Raw genomic sequence first — 24,344 nt, 5'->3', positions numbered from 1 at the left:
TTTCTTTCTTTCTTTCTTTCTTTCTTTCTTTCTTTCTTTCTTTCTTTCTTTCTTTCTTTCTTTCTTTCTTTCTTTCTTTCTTCCTTTCTTTCTTTCTTTCTTTCTTTCTATTTCAAAATACAGAAATTATTTTGGAATAACTTTTTAAGATTTTAGTTAAGAATCCAATTTTCCCAAGTTATGTAAGCCTTTTGATTTTTTAAAAAATGTATACCAGAATTTAGTCGATCAGGCTTTGCATAAATATGTTATCCTAAAATGTCAAATTGCAAACAAGACATTTAATTGACAGAGTCCATTTTATTTTTCCATATGAGAATAAAATACATTTGCATGAAAGATCACCAACACGATCTTTAGTTCACCCTGTAGTTTGCTAATATGTTTATAAATGGCATTGCACCTACTTTTATACAAACATCTTTGATGCCTAGAGCATCAAATACATCAGGGCATTGTCAGAGAAATAGCTGCATAACGAATAGCTCAAATGGATATAATGAGATATGTTCCATGATGGAGCACCTGACACGGTAGCCAGAGATTTCTGAGATGAGAAATAATTCTTCATGATCACTAAACTTGGCCAATCTGACATGCCCTTTGGCCATCTGTCTCATCTGAATGATTGGTTGGATTTCTCATACAACTCAATGAGTACTTGTGCTTACAAAGAAGTTTGTCTATACTATTTCTGGATCTATTAACACTGTGAGGGAAAGTTGGAACAACTGACCCTAAAAATCTCAATTTTCCCTCATGCATGCATGAATGAATTAAGTCATGAATTCAAGAAATATTTTTTGATTATAGGTTTGATATAAACTTTCAAAAAATTTTTCACAAACATTTCACAATTTTGTTTCCATGCATCTTCAAATTCCTGTCCTCATTATATCAATTAACTATTTTTTAATTAATACTATATTCCAGAGCAGTATATGTTGTTGAAATATCCATTGTACCAATCCCAGAAGCATCGTTAAGAAAAATTCATGAATGTAATTAAGGAAAAATCTTTCTGAATGCTGACAGTTTTATGGACATTGGATTTGGCATGGTTTATTCAATGGGATAATTATTCTTTATAATTAATAAATCAACTCAGAAAACTTTTCAGTTAAGTGTTTTTATTGAAGTTTATATTCTCTTTCTAGCTAAAATAGTGGCACTAGGGCCTTATAGACCCAGATTGAGAGACTAAAATAACAAGGTTCACCCTAAAGTGGAAGCAATATGGGCCTAGTATAGATTTGAAGTATTGCATCTCTCAGTACAGTTTATTCACTTTGGCTGGTACTCAGCTTAAATGTCTCTTCCCCCAGGAAGCTGTCTCTGAACTTTCCAAGCCCATTTAGTTGCTTTCTTTTTTTATTTATTTTTCTTTTATTATATATTGCCTATGTCATTTTTATAGCACCTCATATTACCTCAACTATGTGTAGCTTTCTCTCTTTTTAGTCTCAGAAACCTTGGATAAAAAGGAATGTGGACTTTATATCCACATCTACAATATCTTATATATCTAGGACATAGTGTGATAAGTTTATGTTGATTAAATAATAATAGGATTCTTGAAGCATTTGATTTGGAGTTATTTGCAATAAATAGAAATTTGTTAAACTGTATGAAGTATTCAGGTTTTGAATCTGATCAATAAGAGTTCACATAGATATGATCATTGAGAATACAAAGACAGGGAAAAGGCCCCTGTGTTTCAGACTATCACATTGTGACCCATGTTCAAACTCAAGGAAAGATGAAATTAATGTCCAAAAAAGAATGAGGAAAGTTGAAAATAAAGGTTTCTAGAACTCATTAAAACAAAGCTGGAGTTGATTATTTTAGGCACACCAATATACTGACATGATTAAGTTTATAGAGACTATGCCTATATTTCTGCTTCTCAGTTGAATTTATACATAGAGTGCCATATTATTGGGATAAAATTGCTTTCAATGAAAGAAATTTTACCCATATAGATTATAAAATCACAAGTTAAATGTGCAAATATTTGTTCACAAAGCAACAAACAGAATTTCTGTATGCAGTTAGAGCAACTCGTGGGGGTGAACTGTGTTTAGAAATAGTGAGATCAGTGAAAACAGTTTGTTTACTAAACTATTCACCATTCCAAACAATCCTTCATTAGTTGCCATGATCCAGATGCATATTACATCTTTAATTTTGACTTTAGTCCCTTTAATTCTGACTTGTTGCCCAACCTCTTCCCTTTAAGACAATCCCTACTGGAGTCAAATATTCACACACTGAGAACACATTACTTTATAGCTATGATTTGACTCTAACTTTTGTAAGACTCACTATGACCTTAGTCATGAGTTTCATATAGATTATCTACTCATAACTTAATATTTTTCACCTACCAGTACTAAATTATTTTAAATGTTTTAACAGATCTCTTAATACATATCCTGTTTCCTTAGCAAACTGTTATACTATAAGGTGCCAGGGTCAATGGAGGTCCTCAGAAAAATCTGGTAGAATGGTGACTGGTTCATTTCTTTTAACAATGATAATTAACAGTGATGTAACAATTTCTGTTTACTATAACAATGGCCACACCACTTGTGAGGTCTGCAGCTACTCAGTCCCCATCCATCAGCTATGCAATGTTTCCTGTGTCTGCAGTCATTTTACTACATAACATTTAAAGTCTCTATTCTCGAAGTCTCCAATCACCATAGTCTAGTGGGACAAATTTCTCTTTTCACTGTATGTAGCATCCACTATCCTCAAAATGACTGCTGATGCTCAGACTTCCATGTTGTTATTCCTCATCATCATCAGTAAATGAGGAAGTACAAACAACATGATCTTCTCAACAAATAATTTATACTCTACTACATGACCATGTCTATAACTTTCTGTAATTCTTAGACCACATGACCATAACCTCCTTTCCATGCTAAGAACTTGTTTGAGTACTTACACAATGACTACTCATTGTTTCCATTGAGATAGCTATCCTTTCTTCACCTTCTTCCACATCTACCTTACATTCCAGGATGCTTCATTTGGATATTATTCTGAATTTCATTGCCCTTAGGAATTTTCATCACATCTATCTAGAAAAGCCTCAAACCTGCAGAAACTGGGCTGTCTATATGCTTTTTCTATAATCTAATATCCAGATAATAGAGCACTAATGAATAATATCACAAAACAGGGAAGATCAATTCCAGTATAAATATGCAATCATTAATCTCTAATTAACCCTCAAAACTTCCAGCAGCATGGTTACCAACTTGATATTTTCTCTCAGATATAGCAAAGACATCCAGAACTCAAAATTGCCAAACCTAATCTAGTAAATACTTCTCATAAATTGGTTTCTTTCCCAGTATTGTTTTTCAGTTTGAGGCCCACCTTTTACCTAAATGTGCAAACTATAAACCCTGTGATCATCCTAAAAATCTCCCCTTTCTCACCTCTAACATCAGTTCCTCTTAAATACTTGTTGATATCATGTTTTAAATATCTATCGATTTTTTTTTCCTATATCTTCTCCTGTCACGTTAATCCAATTTAATGTCATCTTGCCTGGCACACATGTTAATGAAACTTGCAATTTTATATTTATTAGTTTTATTACATGATTATCATTTGTAAGCTTACTAGACCATAAACTCCATCAAACTAGATTTTTTTTCTGTCCATTTTTACAATTTCATCTCTAGCATTTTGCATGTTTTATTTGCTTACAGTGAGCATTTGATAAATATTTGCTAAATGAATGGATGGGTGGATAAATGAATACAAGGAAATTTATAAGTATTGTCACAATAAACATATGTGTACAAAGCAAGTATTCATATCCATACCAAGTAAGAGTAAAATCTGAAGTTCAATGAAAATTATACAAGTAGAGAATTATGAATTTGAATGAAATGTAGGTCTTCTCAATTTCACTAACTTTAACTCTCGAGGATCCTTCCATTATACCACCATGATGCATATCAACCCCATGGAATGTTTTTTTTTTTTTTTCATTTTACTTATAATATAGTCTCAGAAAACTGTGTCCAATTCTTAAGTGATTATCTATGACTATAGAGAATAATTTCTGTGGAAGCCATTCTAATGCTTTTAAAGACATGCCATTCACTGCAAATAATTTCAAAAGAAATATTTTATTTTATAAAGTGAAAATTTATATAGCTCATACTTCAAATTAAGATTGATATCAAAATGTATCCAAAGTAATCATTGTGAAAAAATAAAAGGAATTAGAGCAGAAAATAACAAAACTGACATTTTAAACCATCACAATTATCTTCTATTATTTATCGTTTGCCATTTTATAAACATTGTGCTAAGCAATTTATATGTGCAGTAAAATAGGAACAATTATTATCCCTATTTTACAGATAAGAAAATTGAGAATTAGAGCAAACAATCAAAATCAGAAGCCAAATCCAACTTTTTATACTTCCAGAGCTGCACTTAACATTAAATTGCCTTCTCAATATGTAGTTAAATATTTTGTTTTGAGCTATCACTTAGTGAAAAATTGACAAAAACAGTTTTTACTACTAATAGCATCTGATAATGAGACATGTCAGTTATAATCAGATGGGGAAAGAGAACTACAAACATTTTCAAACTTAGCTTTTTCCAGATTTATTTAAGGAGAAAATTGTTTAGTCTTACCCATAAATTCAATCCCCAAATGGTCTGCTACACCAAAGTCAGCATATAAGGGAAAAAGAAAAAGAGAAAAAGATTAGAAAAAAATCCACATGGAATCAATGCTTATAAGATTGCCCTTTCAAGGCAAAAAAATGTTTCTCAATTTTAACCACCATGTTCACTTGAGAAAGATAATTTACAGATTTCCGAAAATTAGGGGCACTCCAAACACTGATTGGTATTTCTCCAAAGCCTGGAACTTTAAGTGGCATAATATTGCATTAATTACCAAGTATGTGAAGTATAAATTCAACCCCAAAAAGAAACAAAAAAAATATTCACACAAAAAATATCTGGTACTAACATTATTTTTAGACTCGTGATACTTTATATAGAATATTTGTTCAGCATAAACTTATTTGGACCTCTGTGCTATAAACAAGTAAATAAAGAACTTCTGCATGACAAGCCTTCACCAGGTGCTCATCACCTTCGCAAAAAAGCAATAATGCTGGATTTTTTTTTTCTTTTATTTGTTAGATGAGAAAACTCTTCATCAAGATTAAATATCTTACCTAGGCACCAAAATTTGAGGCAGATCCAGGACACAAATTTAGTTGATCTGCCCGTATGTCCTATGACTATTAAACTTGACAGAGCTTCTGATCAAAAATGAATGATAAATGTGTCCATGTCTGTTTTATGGACATGTGGGCAGCCAATAATTTTGACCCACTAATGTCTACCTGTAATCAATGAAGTGATAAACTGGGCCAGGCTAATTCTAGGCATTCAACCTTTTTTTTTTAAATTTATTCTCTTTTAAGAAACATATCGCTGCAATAGAAACCATCATCAAATAATGCAATAAATTTAAAAAGTGAATGAGTAAATAATTGAATGATTAAAAGAAAGCACCATTTAAATAAACAGACTTCTATGCTTGGGAGACCCATTTTCCTGGGAGAAAGCTAATGTGGAACGTAAAAAATAGAGATTGCAGAAAAGTTGACAAGACTATGCTATGTTTGGGTTCTAATGTGAACAAGAAACTTCACGATGTGTGTAGTTAGGACAGAGAGAGACTAGAGTTGTGGTATTTAAGTACAGAGATTTGGGTGAAATTACTTATCATGAGACTAAAGGTAAGAAAAAAAGATTGGAAATAAAAAAAAAAATTGCATATAGCCAGAAAAGAAAGTGTAGGAAGGAAATCAGGAGAAGAAAGTATATAGAAATACGGGAAGAGAGCATCTCAAATATTGGCTCATAGTTGTTCAATGATATGACTGGGCAGTTAGTAAGCCATTAACCTTAGTCTGATTCAACAAGAACTTTCCAGTGGTGCTGAGATGCCTCAGAAATGGTTGACTGTCTGCCATCTATTTTGCCAGCATGTATAACCAATCAATGGTAGCTCTTCATTCTTCCTACAACTTTGGCTGTTCCACCTCTGAATGTGATAGGAGTTATGGAGAATTATCTTTGTGAGTCTGGAGATTGCACTGAGAAGTGAGAGGCATACTTGATAAATCTGAGGGCAATCTCAATACTTTGAACCACAGTGAATTTATGACCAGTAGAAAAGACAGAAATCAGAATCTGAAAATTATTCAAACACTAAAAGTTATAAGTAGAATTCTTAAGAAAAAGGAAATCTATCTTCTCTTAACATAGCAGGAAAGTTACATCCAAAATTGGCATGAATAATTAAAGTTATTTGTTTCTATGTACAGCAAGGGATATATAGAGTTGTGCCCAAATACGTGAGTGACTTTGAATAAAATAATCTTAAAATTGACAATATGTTTAACAAATGGCAAAACCTCTGAGCCATTGAGATTTGAGGTCTAGGTAGATAACTGTAGAGATAAACTTAATATTCTATAAAGTCAAAAACTCCTGGATATTCAAGGCCCACATTTTGCAGAGTCCATGATTACTCGTGTGTGAGCAATTCAAAGCTTATACATTAGACAGACTATCAGGGCCTACCAACAGTTTCCTCAATGTGGGCAGGGTGAAGAAGGGCAAGTGAAAACAATCCTTTACTTGATTCCAATCTCAAGGTGAGAAGAGAAGTTGTTATCCAAAATATAATAAAGAACTCATTGCAATATGGCGTTGGGACAGTGCTACATGAATGTAAGTTTCAGTGTTATATGTAAGTTTTAGTTAAAAGTAACTGAACAAGGCAAGGCTATCATAGAATAGTCAGAAATGTAGTGATTTAAACCCTTGTTCCATGGGATGTAGAACAGTATGTTACATGAAAATATTGTTATGCGTTTTAAAAAGTCAGACTACTGGCTTGAAGTTCAACAGGCTTCTCAATTGCAAGAATCCCTAAAAGCCTTCATTGTGTGTGCCAAGGCTCTGCTGGAGGTAGGTCAGTAGGCAATACTTCCCAACTTGATATAAACAATCACCTTGTCACGAAGCCCCATGTGGAACTGGTGATCTGTGGCGGCAGTCACCAACTTTTTTGGCACTAGGGACCAGTGCTCCTATGAGAATCTAATGCCTGATGATCTGAGATGGAGCTAGGCGGTGATGCTAGCACTGGGGAGCAGCTGCAAATACAGATGAAGCTTTGCTTGCTTACCAGCCACTCGCCTCCTGCTGTGTGACTCGGTTTCTTTCAGGCCACAGACAGTCACTGTCTGTGTCAACTCAACTACACAACACGCTAGTTATAAATGTTTTATCTTAATAACTGTACTGAAATCTGTCACTCTGTAGATTCCACCCACAGACCCTTGTGAAATCATTTTCAATGGTGACTCTTTAGGTAGAGGTAGTCCTTCTCAACAGAGAAGACTAAATTGAATTTATGAAGGTGGTAAGCTGGGGCTTGAATGTTTGCTAACCCCTAATACCTGAGCCTACTATACCCTAGTAGTTTCTAGAATCACTGTAAAGAAATGTAATTGTCTCATGCTTCAACAATTGGTCTGTATATTCTGCTTGCTCCAGATAAAATTGTGGTCAAGGTTATAAAATGTCATATGTCAATACATCATCATGTATGTCCCAGTCTATTATAACAAGCCCACAAACTAGGAAACGCTTGAATAGAGTCTAGAGTTTCTGATTAGGAGGGGAGCAAGGGTTGAGGATAAACCTGGCTGTGATTGCTGAGGAAGCTTCAGTCTCAAAGCAATACATCGATCTACAGAATATATACCTTTCAAAAAGGTTAAGGGGTCAAAGGATGGGGAACTATAGGCTACCAGAGCATATAACTGTGTCATTAGGGGAAAGAGAATGTGGCCATTGGGAGCAGAGAAGCAACCAAATCTCTCAGGTGTTAGGTCCCACAACAGGGAAATAAGGAGAGCTGGCAAGGATGTGAGCACACTCCTGGAGGGTGAGGCAGGAAAGTCCCTCTCTAGGCACTGTATTCAATTCTGTAATGTTGTCCTACAAGTGTAGCAATATTGTCATAATATCCTTTTTCCAGCTACTTGTTCAAGAGTTAGGATATGAATTTCAGGTTAGATTCTAAACTCCATGCTCCTTCTACTAAATTATGTTGCCTTGTAAATATACAATTTTATTTTATCAGCTTATATACATTTTATTTAAAAATTTATACATGTTCATGAATAAAGTTTATAAATTAAAAATTCATGTTAATAAAAAGAAATTGATACCTTTCTTACTACTTCCTAAAAGTAATTCCTGTTAATTTTTTGTTCTAGTTCTGGCCATTTCAACTCTATGATCCCTATCTCCTTCTCACCTCAATACATCAGAGCTGACAGTTTTCCTACTGTTTGAGAGTAAGCTCTGGCATTATGACTGTGGCCAGCCTCACACCAGACAGGTCATCAATCATAGAAAAGCAAAATCACTTTTCCAGAAAAGCACATAGCCCCATTCTCCTATTCATAGGCCCTGTTAATGAAACTGGCTTCTTTATTTTTCTTCCTAAAAGCTCTGTTACTGATTTCTGTTGAACAGAGACAACTCTATTTTACATTCTTCTTTCATCCTCTAAATAAGAGTATTCATTTATATCAAAGGAGGAGAAGCAGACAGCCATAGAGGTTGTGCCACATGTTTATGCAGTACAGACTCAAAATGGGCATTTTGCTCTGTAAATGAAATATTAAAACAGGGTCACACTGAGGTTTATCAGTGACTATTTGTTTAGGTTGTTCTTCAGAAATGCATCTTGACTAAATAGCTTGTAGAATTTTCCGGTGAAAATATCTTGGAGCATTAAACTTAACTCTGATTCTGTGTTCACAAATATTGACGGAAGAATTGAATAAAAATTCCCATTATGTAAAAGAATTCTTCATTCAAAAAATACTATCTTTTAGGTTATATAATTTATGATAGTATATCTGTGCAGGTAAATGCATTAGGGGTTCCTGAGACTCACAATAATTCTCCAGCACCTTATCATTTTTTATCAACTTTCTCAACTTCTCATATTTTCTAAATGGGCACTTCTACATACTTTTTTCATATAATTTTAAAAATTACCCTGTAAAATGGTGTTACTAACCCTATTTAATTGCTGAAAAAAATGTTTCTGTAAAAAACTAAAGGTCATATTTGTAGATTCCTAGATGCTTAGTGTCAAAAAGTATCTTAAATCTCAGGAATGAAAGGTAGTTGTTTCTTTTGCTTGCTGATTTATCTATCACTCCAGCCTATCATAGAATTTGATATTTTGTTAGTTCTCAATAAATATTTATTAACTAAATAAAATATCATCTGGATCAGCCCCTTTACTCACTGCATATGATATCTGTATTCCTTCAGAGCATATCCAGTCTGTTTTCTGTCACCTCAGTTTTTGTTCATTCCAAGGAACATGACACTTATGGTGTCAACTCTTTTGATACTGAAAAAACAATATCAACAAATGTTTCTGTAAAACTCTTTCAAATCAAAGTTATTTAATTACTACTTACATGAATCTACAATTCTGGAATCCAAAATCATCAGGTTAATATTTGAAAAGGTCCAAGATATGTATATCTTTGTCACATGATTTTTCTATATAATTTGAGATTCGCTTGAACAAGTGGTCAATTATAAGGAAAAATATTAAAATATTATTATATATACTATTTGGGAAACAATCGAAGTGCTCTTTAATAAATGATTGGATAAAGAATATGTGGGACATATATACAATGGAATATTATTCAGTCATTAGAAAAACTGAATACTTCCATTTGTGACAACATGGATGGATCTTGAGCAAACTAAGTCATACAGAAAAAGTTGAGAACCATATATCACTTATATGTGGGCTATAAACCTAAAAGCAACAAACAAACAAGACAAATACAGGCTCATAGATACAGGCAATAGTTTATTGGTTACCAGAAGGAAGCAAGAATGGAAGCAGTAGATAAGGGAGTCAAATATATAGTGAGGGAGGAAAGTTTGGGTAGAGAACACTGCAATATACGTTTGACAAATTATCGAATTGTACACTTGAAATCTTTTTGATTTTATTAACCAATGTCATCCCAATAATTTTAATTAAAAAAAGAGAAATTATCCAAAAAAGAAAAAATAAAAGAAATGAGGTGGGACAAGATAATACAGACCTAACACTTTTTTTTGTCCTTTTGGTAACCACTCAAGGTTGGGCTTACATTTAGTGGCAGGCACTTGTGGCCTCTGAAGGGCAGGCTTATTCATGTCAATTCCTTTTGGCTTTGTTTGCTATTTGTTTGTTTTACGCAAGGTTTTCATTTATATTGTATTACAAATAATTCTTCAGATGCAGAAGGTACCTGCCTATTTGAAGTTTTCTCGTAGGAAATCACTTAAAATATGAAAAAATAATTACCAGTTTCCCCTAACTAAACATTCTGTTCTGCCAGCCTTTCCCCAAAGAGCTCATATACTGAATACTTCATGTTTTTGTTCCAGCCATTTCACCAATTTTGAATATCTTTCCTGATGGACACCCAAGTCTTTCTCCTATGAACTCATTCTTTCAAGGCCCAACAATTCCTGAAGCCATCTTTGAATGCCTGAAATAACATTATTTGTTCTATTTTTATGATAATGTGATCTGTATTTAAAAGTAGGATTATTAGGCCTTGAATTATAACTAGTAAGTGTATATCTATACCAAAACTAATTAAGTAAACTTGGATTTCTCCTCTGCTCCTTTTTCACTTCCCCTAGTGCTTCTCAAATAGCAGATAACAAGTCAATATTTGCTTAATCTTTTATCATAATCGAGCAAATATTCTTTCTCATGGAAGGTATATTGTGGTAACATTTTTTTTTTTAAGAAGTAAATCATTTTTTTAAACTGTAATGCTTTCTCTTAAGCTATATTTGCCACTTAGCCTTCCAGATTTTCTGGGCTTTTAGAATAGGTTTCCATTAAAACACACACACACACACACACACACACACACACACACACTGTATTTGGAGTTACATAATTTATCCCTCATTGAATTGTGAATCAGCTGCAGGGCAGAAAAAGAAGAAAGAAAGAAATAGGTAAAGTCTTTCTTTTTCCATTCTACCCCCTCAATCAACTGAAGCCTTCACACGGGGAACTCATATAAATTCTTATTTTAATGTAGTTTGGAAAAAAGAGGAAGAGGAAGAGGAGGAGGAGGAAGAGAAGGAGAAGGAGGAGGAGAAGAGGTCGCCTTAATATCCACTAGGGTTGCAGAGAAAAGCTTCCATGAGATTTTTATCCATGGTCACACATGGCAGCCATGTTCTCCACTCCTGTGCACATCCCCTACCTGTTTTCCACACACAAACTGAGCTCAATCTGTGTAACAAAAGAAAGTACTTCAACACAACATGTTTTATAGAGCTCCAGATCTTTGGAAGAGTTGCTTTTCCTTGCACATCTTTTCAGAGTCAGCTTACATAATTCCCAAGAAGTGTCCTTTTCAGTGACATTTTGCTCTTTTGATTCTACCATGTGGTCATTTGTCTAGCAATCACACCTCTGTTCAGACTTTGTGGCCTATCTAGCAGGCAGTAGCTACTCAAAGCATTTTGATTGACTGAATACCCAAATGGATGGTTAATGAGTATCTGAATAAATCAATTAATTTATTTGGTTCAATGCACATATTAATGGTAACTAATATTTGGTCTTAAAATAATACATAAAATTAGGCAACTGGGAAGGAAATGTGGCAACACTATGATTTCTATTATGTTTTATTTCTTCGTTCTGACAAGATAAACATTCTAATATTGGGAAAACGTCTTAATTTAATATTTAATGTTATAAGTTTTTTTAAAATAAAATCATGGTATAAGAATAGTTTCTTATCTTATAATCCTTATGCTGATTATTCTGTTACCAAGCTTAAAAGTCACATCAGTTTATACTTATAACCCCCCGAACACCTGGGAATACTTGATAATGAGCACAACAGACTACACATTTGAACTAACTAATGGATTAATTTATTAGTTTTACAGACTTAAAATGTAGCAATAGGATGAAAATTTTTTCCCTAAAAGCATAATCAGTTGAGAGTGTTATTTGTCTCATTTAAATGCAAAGAACAATTCTTTTTCTACCTGCTTCCTAAATCCACTAAGCAGTTAATAACATAAGAACTAATGTAAGCTTCTGTTATTTAATAGAAATAAAGAAGTAGAAATTAAACTGGCAGAGCCTTCTCCCATAATGACTTTCCTCAGAGTAGCTGGATTACTCTTAGTCATGTAGAAAACCAAGGGAGGCTTCTTTATTAAAATAATGGAAGAAACCATTATCTAATTTTGCCTATAATTAGCTGGGAATTCAGTCAAATCCAGGTACTTTAATGTTCTTACCCTCATCATCCCACTGCCTTCCTCTACAGTCTTAATAACTTTTTCTATGTATTTTCTAGATATTTGAAAGGAAATAATCACTCTGCTGGGCATCTTATTAGTGATATAACCTTTCCAAAATGGTATGCAGATGTCAGAAGCTGAGTATAGATAAATTTAGAAAATTCAAATTTTACATTACTTAGAAATTAATAGCAAGGCAAATGAATAGAGTGTACAACACTATTCCTTGAAATTATCATATGCAAATGATGTCCTTGAGACTCTATATGATATTCTTCTCACTTGTTCTCCTAGTATTCCTCCTAGGGTTAGTATTTTAGAGATGAGGAAACAAATTCGGAGAGGTAGACTAATTTGCCCAAGATGAGAAGCATCTCATTCCATTAAACTACGCCTCTATCAACCACGGAAGACTTTTCATCTTGCTTATCATGCCATGTAAATCAAACATTAATGACGCGGCCCCAGCCTGCTTCTGCAGCCCCACCTCCACATTCCTTCTATACTTCCAATGACTCACCTTGCTCATGTGCAGCCTGGTAAACTTTATTCATTTACAAGGACTCACTTCAAATAAAACCAGCTCTGGAAAGCATGTCTTTTCCCACATAATGTCTCCAATAGAAATAGTCTTTCACAGAATCTTTTATATTTATGTACTTTAAATTTAATTATACTCTAATTATTGTAGTTATTTGTTCACTTGCCTATCTTTCTCCAAATGACTATAAGCAACTTAAAAAAAAAAAAAAAAGCTTAGTCTGTCTTTATATTAGAAATTCCAGAACAGTTCCTGGCAAAGAGAGAACCTTTCAGTAATTAAAGAAAAACTAAATAGCTGCATAGGTTTTTGAAGTTTTACTCAATGTGATCTCTGTTACCTTTTATCTTATTATCTCTTCCTCTGTTGCTTCAGGGAAGGGACGTTTAGCAATAAAAAAGAAATGAAGTTTTTTAGTTGCAAAGTCCTCGGCCTAGAAGGAATCGAAATATAAAATAATACATTTGATAGTATAGACAAAGAGCCAGACTTCTCCTGCAGATTAATATGTTAAAGATTTTCTAGGTGAAGGAAAGAAGTGGAGAAAAGCCAAAATGTCTGGGAGGTGACCTTCAGAAATAAACGTGCACACTGCTGCTGCCAAACCTTGCACATTTTACCATGCCAACTTCTCTAATTAGAAGAAGTGAAACAAGTTCCCAAACAGGGCTGCCTTGAACTTGCTAAGTACAGTCCCTGCAGGCAGCAAGATCACAGAGTGCCTCATGCTCACCACTCTCTGACCTCAGCTTATACTGAATGCTGGAATGCCTAGAGAGTTTAGACAGATGAACCTCAGATGTGCCAGGGTGAGAAGTAGCTATAAAAACCAATTTATTCCCTGTGCACCTCATAGGCACAGTTACTGAGAGCCTTACATAAATGAGCTATGTGGTTGGGGAGACTATAGAATTCAGCAATGATCTTCGTGGCCTGAAAGAAAACATGGTGGTAATTAGGACATCTCAGCAGGTGCCAACATGGATAGGTAAGGGCACAGAGGAGCCACCCAACCCACAACCTCCACACTTTTCCAACTGTACCAATACCTGGAACCTGTATAAGCCACACCTCTTCTCAGAACTTTGAGGCAAACCTCAGGAGACAGCAGTCAATGATGAACTAACAGTGATTACATTTTCTCTAACCCAGTGAAATGGAACTTGAAAAAGAAAATAAGGAGATTAAAATAATAAAGATAATACTCTAGCTCAAATTTTTTGAAGCCTTAATCTAAACAGTCATTCCTCTACACACTTTGCATGTCTTAACTGATCTAAAACCTACAGCAATTTTATGAAGTAGATGCTATTTTTACTCCCACATTAGAAATAAAACTGAGGCACATATGGTTTAACAAGTTTCAACTTGTAATTAAAAATTCTGAGATTCAACTGCAGATAATAGGTTTCAGTATCTGTTCTTAGAACCCACTACATAAAAGACCTTTGATACATATCCACTCCATATTTTATAGACAGAGATTTGTTACTGGTATACAATTAAGGAGCTGATTAACTGACATTATGTGACAATATTAGATACAATTACACTGGACTCAATATTGCCATGTTATCCTTAAATTTCACTTTATTTTAATTTTTTTTCCTTTTTAAATTGGAATTTCTTGATTTTGAAAAAATGGAATATGGAATAAGGTAATTTATACAGTAACTAAACAAAATATTTAAGCAGCTAGGTGCAAAGAAATTTTCAACAAATTTTTTGGATTTCAAGCTGGTAAGCACTTACTATCTAATTGTTCTTGCTATGAGTACTTGATATTATTAAACCAATTTTACTTGATCAGTGTAAGATCAGCTTCAATTTTTGTTTTAAGTAATTTTTATGATAGTAAATTCTGGAGAAAGCGTTCAAAGCCATAAGAGATTTAAATAATGACATTTCTTTTCTGTTGAGCCTTCTCTAGAGGAAATGAAATTCATTTGCTCACTGCAGTGATTAAACTGTGACAACAGCTCACAAGGGTCCAGAAATATCACTCAAAGATATGAGTAAGAGGAGAGAATTGTGCAATGGCTGACCCCTTTGTCCTGGATGGCAGCATGGCTGCAGCAAGCCAAATTCTCTTCTACACCAACTTTATCTATTCCTTCCAGTAATACATTCAATGCCCCTCCTTAACTGCTTCTCTTAAGAGGAAACTTCTTGCAGCATCCTTCGTAGAACTGGTCTTCATTTCTCTGTCAATCTTTCTCTTGTATTTGTGATGCTTTGCCCGACTCTTCACTTACCTATCTTATCATCTTCTCCACCATCATTCTGGCTCAAGCTAGCTGGAAGTCTGACCTGGAAGGTTTTATCACAGTAGCCTTCTTCCTGATTTCTCTGCTTTCAACTTTGTCTCCCTGCTACAGTCTCTTCTCACACAGCAGCCAGAGATATCCTTTCAAAACTTAAGTCAGATCACATTATCCTTTTGCTCAAAAATCCCTTTAATGGCTTTCCATGCCATTCAGAATAGAAGCCAAAGTCATCATCAAAATAAAAAATGGACCTATACAATCTATTACTCCATTAACTCTTTGACTATACTACTATTATTCTCCCTCTCTCTTATTCAAGTCAGCTCTTACAACCCAGAAACATTCTACTTCCTTGAAGCCCTGGACTGGTTGCTCCTTCTACTCTTAGTGCTCTTCTTCCATATATCAACATAACTCAATCCCTCACCTCTTTTCACTTCTAATAGCACTTTATCTGAGATCATATTACATACAACAGTAATTCTGATCTTCATCTTCTTTTTTTTTTTACTCCTTATAAGTTATTACCATATGAAATATCAATTACCATATCTCTTTGGTAATTTCCTCTTTCCCTCCTTGCTCCAGACTAGTATGTAAATTTCCTTGCTCCAGCTATGCATTTGTTTATTAGGGCTGCCATAACAAAGTACCATGGACATAAATTTATTGTCTTGCAGTTCTGGAGGTTAGAAGTCAGAGAAAGAGCGGATTGGTTCCTTCTGAGGGCTGGAAAGGAGAATCTGCTCCACGCCTCACTGTTAGCTTCTGGTGGTTTTCTAGCAATCTTTGGTATAACTTAGTTTGTTATCACCCCTTCATCTTTACATAGTGTTTTCTCTGTGTGTATGTCTGCGTCTAAATTTCCCCTATTATAAAAACATTAGTAATATTGTTTTTATAATAATCTCATTTTAACTTGAGTACCTCTGTAAAGACTAAATCTACAAATAAGGTCACAGTTGGTCAGAACTGGGGGAATTAGGACCTTAATGTATGAATTTTGGAGACCTTATCAAATGAAATCGCAACTCTAATAGTCACTGCTCTTTTTACTGCTATTCCCTTTTATCGTTATATATGTTTTATATCCATACGAAATCACATTTTAATTATTTATTTTAATCTTTAGCAAATATTAGCTTAATGAATACTTTGTAACATGTTCTATGAAGCCTTGTGTGAGTATTAGAATAATTAAAAAACATTCTCCTCCAAATCCTATGAGTTCAAACTATAGTCTCTAGATTTATCCAGCATCTCTGGGTTTCTACTAGTCAAACTCCTGGACTAAGAAAAATGTTGACAACATTGCTTGTGCCCTAAAAAGTCTAGGATGAAGAAATGCAATCTCCCTCATTGAAATGTGTTGAACTACATGACTAATGAATGATGTACACATTTTTCTGAAATTGACTTTCCAAGGAATATATTGCTTAGTGGTACCTGGACAAATGTGGTGTGGTAGAAAAATATATTAACATTTGATTATATGGGCTTTAATTCTGATTTTGTCTTTCAATAACTCTATGTGACTGATTTTGTCTTTCAATAACTCTATGTGACTTTCTATGTCTCAATCTCGTCATCTATTTAGGAAATAAAATGCATATGATTTATGACATGATTAAATGAGATGATATATGTAATTTTGTAGGCATTGCTATTTGCCAATTTGATATCCATTCTCCACTGTACCAAAATCTTTTCAAGGTGTCAATGTGCCCAGAAAAATTACTATATTTTTCAGCCTTCCTTGCACCATTTAGGATGGCTATATGGCACAATTCTGGTTTATAGCATTGGAATAGACAATTTCTAGGTTGCGCTTTCAACAAAGTTCCTTGTAAGGAAAAAGACTCAGTTGACATTTTGATAGAGAGTTAGTCATTTGTTAGGTGCCCTCCTCCTTCTTTAAACCTTGAGGGTGGGTAGTACAGCCATCCTGCAATTATGAGGCAGGCTGAATGAAGAGGAAACCAAATGTTCAAATGGTTAATGAGAAATACTTAAGGATCTGAATCACTGATGACAGTTTGTAGTACTTTACTAGCCGCAGACTCCCTGCACTTCTTATCACTTCAGACAAATAAAAGCCCTAATTTACCGATTTGATTATTTAATTGAGTGTTCTGTTACTTGCAGCTGAACATAATCTTAATTGATAAAACCATGAGGATAGTCTCTCATACATAGTAGGCATACATTTGTTATATTCTATTTAGTTGTATTTGAACTACAAACCAAAAAAAAAAACTACAGAATTCATTTCATGATAACTTTAGATTTATGTTGTCTACGGATGAACATCTTTTTTCTAGAAGCTAAGTATTTATAAGCTGTTATACCCTATTATATGCAATTTTTCTTACAATTGTTTATTGTTTTATCATCTTTACATTATATGCACACATACACACACTATCTTAACATTATTCCCATAATCTTCAATTCCTGCTGGTTGGTCTGCTTTTTCATGTAGATAATCTTTTACCTTTGAATTTTTAGCAGTCTTTCATGAATTCACATTAAACAGCCTTTCTCTTTCAATTCTACTGGATGTTAAAAAACAATAATCATTCAGTAATCCCTCATAGAACTCTATTTGTTCCATACAAATGTTTTTTAATAGATATTTAGAAGGCAGCAATATCATTTGCTGCTATAATTCCCTAAATTTCAGAATGCTGAAATTGATTATTTTCTTAGCATTGTGGGTTGTATTATTTTCTCTTTTAAGGATGCTCTTTTAAGACTATTTTTGTCCCCCTGAATCTTGTGCCAAGCTTTCCTGCTATATCTTTCTTCTCTTGTAACTACAATCTATTGGTTAGGAAAAGTCCCATGAATGTTCTGCTCAATACAGAGTCATTCAGATTCTAGTGGTTTCTGCTACATAACTAAAAAGGTGATGTTCAGTTCTCTAAGTTGTTCTGAATCTATAATCCCACCCAGAAAACAAGATAAAAATGTTAGAGGAAATTCTTCTCTCTAGTATTAATGATGCAGCATAGAACAAGTAGAGAGGGTTTCTCAACTGTGGACTGTAGAACACCGGTATTAGAATCAGCCAAAATACAAGCTAAAAATGCAAATTCTATAGCTGTATTTTTAGTGAACTCCCAGGGTTATTCTTAGGCCCTTAAATTGGAGATCTACTAAATTCACAGGGTGTGTATGTATGTGTACGTGTGTTTATGGTAGCTTAAAGATTAGGCTGCATTAATATTCCTTCTCAGTACTTTCTGTGGTTGACTTTCACAGAAACATTCAAAGTGGGTAAGACAGAACATGTACTGTATTGTGTCTTTCTCATTTCAAGCATTTACTCTTCCATGTCAATTTTTCTTTCTTTGCATTTTGCAAAGATCTGAGACAAATGTTACATTTTCTTATTCTTTTCGTGCTTCTTCCTCTTCCCAGTTTAGCCCTTTCCCCCAAATTTCTATCCTTTTTTTATGAGATATTTCTTAGAATTCTTAACATCAATGCCCCAATTTTGCTTTCTCAGCCATATTTTAATTCCTTTGTGCTTTATATGTATAAGCATCTACTGACATTTTTCTTATAGTATGACAATTTATTTTGTGGATCAGCAATTCCTCATTTTCAATCATAATATATATGTGAGAAGGGAAACCATTTTGTCTCATCAGGAAGACATTTACTGAGTAGGAACATCCCAGTGGACTGTTGTCAGTTTGTGACAGCAAGAGCAATGCTGCAGTGCTAGCAACTTAATTTTTTTTACAGATATTAAAGGAAGGAGATAGTTAATAAACATTGATCATCCATTAAGCCAAGCTCTGTATTAAGCACTACTACCGGTGGGTATAAAATTCAAAACAGACCTGTGACACTTGAAGCTCTTTAAATTTCCAACCTATGTTTTGGAAATTTGAAAAATAGAAGATACAGAATCTGTTATTTAACACTGTATTAATTAATCCCTTATTGTTCTTTTGGGGAAACAATCTATTTATTCTGCAAAATGTGTCTTAATTGGCGTTTTAGTTATTCTAACATCTATTCAGTTCCTTATTTGAAACGAGAATTGCAGAGGCCTTTTGGATCCTAGAAGATGAACTATTTGTTCTATTATGTAAAAAGGGTTGAAGCTATAGACAGAATTATATCCCTAGAGATTGTCTCCCCTAGATGAGAACATTCAGTCTCAATGAGTTTAATTGTCTAAGATCATACAACTGATAAATAATAGTGTGAATTTAAATTCAAGTTTGTGATTCCAGATTGACAGTGCACCTATCAGAGAGATGTTACACAATGTTAGTGAAGGCAAGTTCAGAACTCGAACCCAGTCTTTGGTTTCCAGAAATAGCCCTTTTTCCCAGCACAGGTCTCCAACTCCCAAAGATTTCATTATATTTCAGTGAGTAAACCATGTAGCAGCACTGTATCAATAGGGCCTAAATTCAGAGTCCATCATTACGTATAATGACATTCAATAGAAAGAGGCATTTAAGGAAACGTTTTTGAAGCAAACGAGACACATAAAAAGAGTCATTTACCAGAATGTTTAGCCAGCTAGCTTACTTTTATAATTTCCTCCATTGTCTGTGATTTATTTTACTTCACTAATATGTAGAAAAATGCACCTAAATTCATTTATTTATGGTATTGATGGTGTTAATTTATCTGTGTGTGTGTGTGTGTGTGTGTGTGTATCTATAGATCTCTTTAACTATGACAAAAGATATATTAGAAGTTTCCATTACAATTATATAATTGCATTTGTATCAACTTCTTTAAAAAATCTAATATATTTTACCTTATATATTTAGTTGCTAGGTAGATTGGTTTATATTGATTAATGGCTGGTTATCATTTTGATAAATTGTGCTTTTATCATCCCCTAATGTACCTCTTTATCCTGATTCAATCCCATTAACATTACCTTGTATCTCATTAATACTAAGACTCTTTTATAACTTTATGCTTTCCTTTTTTAAAATGTATTTGACTATTATCTCTTCACCATCTCTCTATTTTCTACCTTCAGTTATCATTAAAGTGTGCTTCTTTTAAACAGCATACAAATATGCTTTGTTTTTGTACCTAATCTCTATCCTTTAATGGGAAAATTCAGTTATTAAAATTTATTTTAATAACTAATATGTTAAAGCTTAATCCTGTAGAATTTCTAATATTTATTACTTTATATATATTGTTTTCATTAGTACATCAACAAATATGTTTCAGAGTCTAAAACTCTTAATGTTTGGGATATATCACTGGACAAAGCAAAATAAAATCTTTATAGGACAAAGACAGCTCTGCGTCATCAGAGCCATTTCATGTTCCTCTTGGTCACACAGGAAGACAACCTTCCCCAGCTGCTCTTGCAGTTAAGTGAAGTCATGTTGCTGCATTCTGGCCAATGAAAGAAAAAGCATATATTCTGGTTCCTGGCCTGTTTCAAACATTTCTCTGACAGCCCTAAATGAAGGAAGAGCCAGATGGAGTCTGAGTCCCTAAATGGGTCCCTGATCTGCCCTGTGACTGTGTATAGAGGTCAACACTCTTCCTTATCCCCACAAACACAATATTTGACCATGATGAGAGAAATAAACCTTTTTTTTTATATCAAGCAGTAGAAATTTTGATTCAGCTTGTCATATTGACTGTTTCGTGTGTCAAAGTGGCTAGGCTATAGTGCCCAGTTATTTAACCAAACACTAATCTAGGTGTTGCTGTGAAGGTATCTTGTAGATGTGGTTAACATCTACAATCAGTTGTCTGTAAGTAAAGGAAATTACCTTCAATAAAATGGATGGCCCTTATCTCACAATAGACTGAAGGTCTTAAGAGCAAAAACTGAGATTTCCCAGAGAAGAAAAATTCTTCCTCATGACTGCAGCATTAACTCTTACCTGAATTTCTAATCTACCTACCTGTCCTATAGATTTCAGACTTGCCAGCCCCCACAAATTCCTTAAAAGAAATCATATATATATATATATATATACACACACACACACATATATATATATAAAATTAGTGAGGTTAATTATATTATATATCAAACAATGATTACATGAGATATATAAGCATTAACTAGTCATTACTAATTAATATTACATATATGTGTGCAATTATATTAATTATATAGAAATAGAAGAAACAAATAGAATCAATAGGAGATTATATATATAATATATATGTATGTATGTATTTATATACAATAAGTCCTCACTTAACGTCGTTGGTAGGTAAAACCAATTTTACTATAGGCTAATTGATAGAAACAAGAGTTAAGTTCCAATGGCATCTCATTAATGTTAAAATGACAGTGATCTTCTACCCTCATCATATTAAACTGGCTGAGTGTAAAGGATCCAAGAAAAGAGGCTCAGGCATTGTGTAAAACAAAGAACCCTTAATGACACAAGAGAAAAATAAACCCTTGTTCTGTTTATCCACTGAAATGGGGGGTGGTTGTTCTTACAGAAATCAGAATATATTCTCTTTGGCTTTGTGACTTTCACATTCTAAAAGGGCAAAATAAAAATAAGCTAAATAAATAAATAAATATATACCATGTTTTATTAAAACACTATTGATTGCAAATGCTAACATTTAAACTCCCAACTGAATGATCTGTTATAGATTATAAGAAATATCCACATTTTAGAGATGTTAAAGTGTATATTGAAAAACATGTGTATGTATAAAAATGTGTATTAGGATAAGTTAACTGAGTGCATGTTATAATGTGATAGGTGCTACTGAGAACAAAGTAGGAAAAGAAGGATCAAGATGGTGTAGGCGTGGTGGGGAGAGGGTTATAACCTTAAGAGGCTATCAAGGTGCCTTAGTGAAAAGCCTTAGGAGCAGGACCTGAAGGAGGTGAAGGAGATAGCTAGGTGGATACCTGAGGGAAAACTGTCCTTGCTCTATGTTTGCAAGTTTCCTACAGTTACTATCTGCCCTTTACAGAAAGATTTGCCAATTCTCTTGTGCACAGTACTACACTCCAATTAGAAAATCTGTTTTTCATATAGGTATGGATTAGCAATTCTGAAATTCTTTATGTGCATATTAGAATTAAACAATTAAATAAATATATTATAGATAATGGAAGCTGTGTTTTTCATTGTTAGAGGAAAAAGTTATGAATAAGGAAAGGAAGAAGGCTAGAATCAATCCTGTGACCCAGGATTGGAATTGGAGCATCAGTATGGACTCTAAGATTTTTATTATATAAATGTAGATAGGTATAAATAAGTAGAAAAAGGTGTTTAGAAGCATGTTCATTAAATTTTAAAATATTTATTACTGAGTTGTAGGATTTGGAGAGATATTTAATTCTAGTTTTACATATATGTATATATTTCCACATATGTGTATATTTATGATATTTTACATATATAGATTAAATTTCATAATAACCATATGGCATTAAATAGAAACAATAAATAATATTTTTAATTGCAGTAATTTAAAATGAGAAGGTGACTTATAAGACAGTTTTGGAAATAAAAGGCAAACCATGTTATTCAATAATATCTATATTTATATACATACATACACTAGAAAAAACAGACTGGAAGAAAAAAAGGCTTATTTATTAGTTATCTCTTGGTGATGGGACTGTAGATAATCTTTTTACCCTTCTTTTTATTTTCCAAATTTTACACAATAAACATGTATCGAGATTATAAGCAGAAAATGCTATTATAAAACTTCAATCTGCATTTATCTTGTGGTCTAATTGCAGTAGAAGTTTAACATATCAAGCTTCTAAGCTGTGATAAAATGTCGGTTTATTAAAAAATATTTTCCTGAATAAGTATGTGTTAATTAGCTAAGTATTAAAATATCTTCTTATTCCTGTTCTAAGAAAAAAGGTGATCTTCTGAGAGATCCTATTATAGATTTGACTAACTATAATTCAAATTTCAAATATTTATTAGTGAAAACCTAGTGTAACTTTCATTTTGGATGACCTCAGTTATTAGGCAGAATATGTAGAATACAAAGGGAAATAGCATTTTTGTTAAAACAGGGATTAAGTGCATCTGATGCTAGGGTGTTACTGAAGTAAGTATCCATAAGTGTTTTATTTTATACATTTTGGTATTTTTTTCTTTTAAAACATTTTTATAAAAATATATCAATAATCAGTTATGTAGTGAGATTATAGAAATTACAGAGATGTAAAAATCTCTACTCAATTTGCCACCTTGCATCAACTTGTCTAAATTGTGTTGAGCATGAATCTGTCATCATGAAATAAACCTCATTTTAATAAAAAAGAGATGGGCATCTATTGTCATACACAGTGAGATTTTGTAAAAGGCTCTCTTTGAATGTCATTATGAATGCTGCAACTCTCTTCTCTATGTCTCTGTAGAACTTCCCTGAGGAAATACAGAGTTCCCAGGCATACATATTTAGACATCACCATATATATAAAATCTACTCAGCCACTTCCATCCTCTGGTTTTGTGAAGAGTAAAATGGGGAAGGGAGACTATAAGCTACACGAGGCTCTGTGATGCTCGGTAAAAAGCTTAATCATTCAAAGTCAAGACATTAACCCAGGCATTCTGATTCCAGGTCAGCATTCTTCCTATTTTTTTTTTTATCTCTTCATTCTATATCTTTTGATAATAATTAAGGCTTAATTTTCTTCTATACTCAATTCAAAGCCTACATGTTTAACATGGAAGTTTAAAATAAGTGGAAATGGAATATACCAAAAACAAATATGGAGAATGTCATCTTAGAATGTGTTGATTCTGTTCAGAGACAATCCAGGTATATAAAATTTCCGGTCTCCAGATTCCTGAGAATATAGCCATTATACAATCATGGACTGCATCAAGCACAGTGGATTAAGAGATATTTGCTGAACATCTTTGAACAATCTTACATTGAGACCACATATTGCTCTGAGAGTGTATAAAATGTTGTTTCTAGCTGTGACTAACAAATTTAGCACCCAGGAAACCAGATAAGGACATTTGTGATGAAAGAACAAGATTGCTGAAAAAAGATGACAACGTCTTTATCCTGCTGCAAATCCTTCTTCCATATATATATAGATTATA

At 33.4% G+C, this 24,344-nt stretch overlaps 1 protein-coding gene across 1 annotated transcript in view; it reads right to left on the bottom strand.

The window, feature by feature from the left end:
• Positions 1–24,344, bottom strand: part of NRG3 (neuregulin 3) — a 1,091,888-nt gene that overhangs the window by 117,526 nt on the left and 950,018 nt on the right. The window contains exon 7 of the mRNA XM_011355455.1: positions 4,675–4,701. Within this exon, the coding sequence (XP_011353757.1) occupies positions 4,675–4,701 (27 nt within the window). The remainder of the gene's footprint in view (positions 1–4,674; positions 4,702–24,344) is intronic.

This window comes from Pteropus vampyrus, unplaced genomic scaffold (genome assembly GCF_000151845.1).
Source record: "Pteropus vampyrus isolate Shadow unplaced genomic scaffold, Pvam_2.0 Scaffold20, whole genome shotgun sequence".
NCBI lineage: Eukaryota > Metazoa > Chordata > Mammalia > Chiroptera > Pteropodidae > Pteropus > Pteropus vampyrus.
Note: the sequence above shows the minus strand (reverse complement) of the source record. Positions and strands in the feature narration are given on the sequence as shown.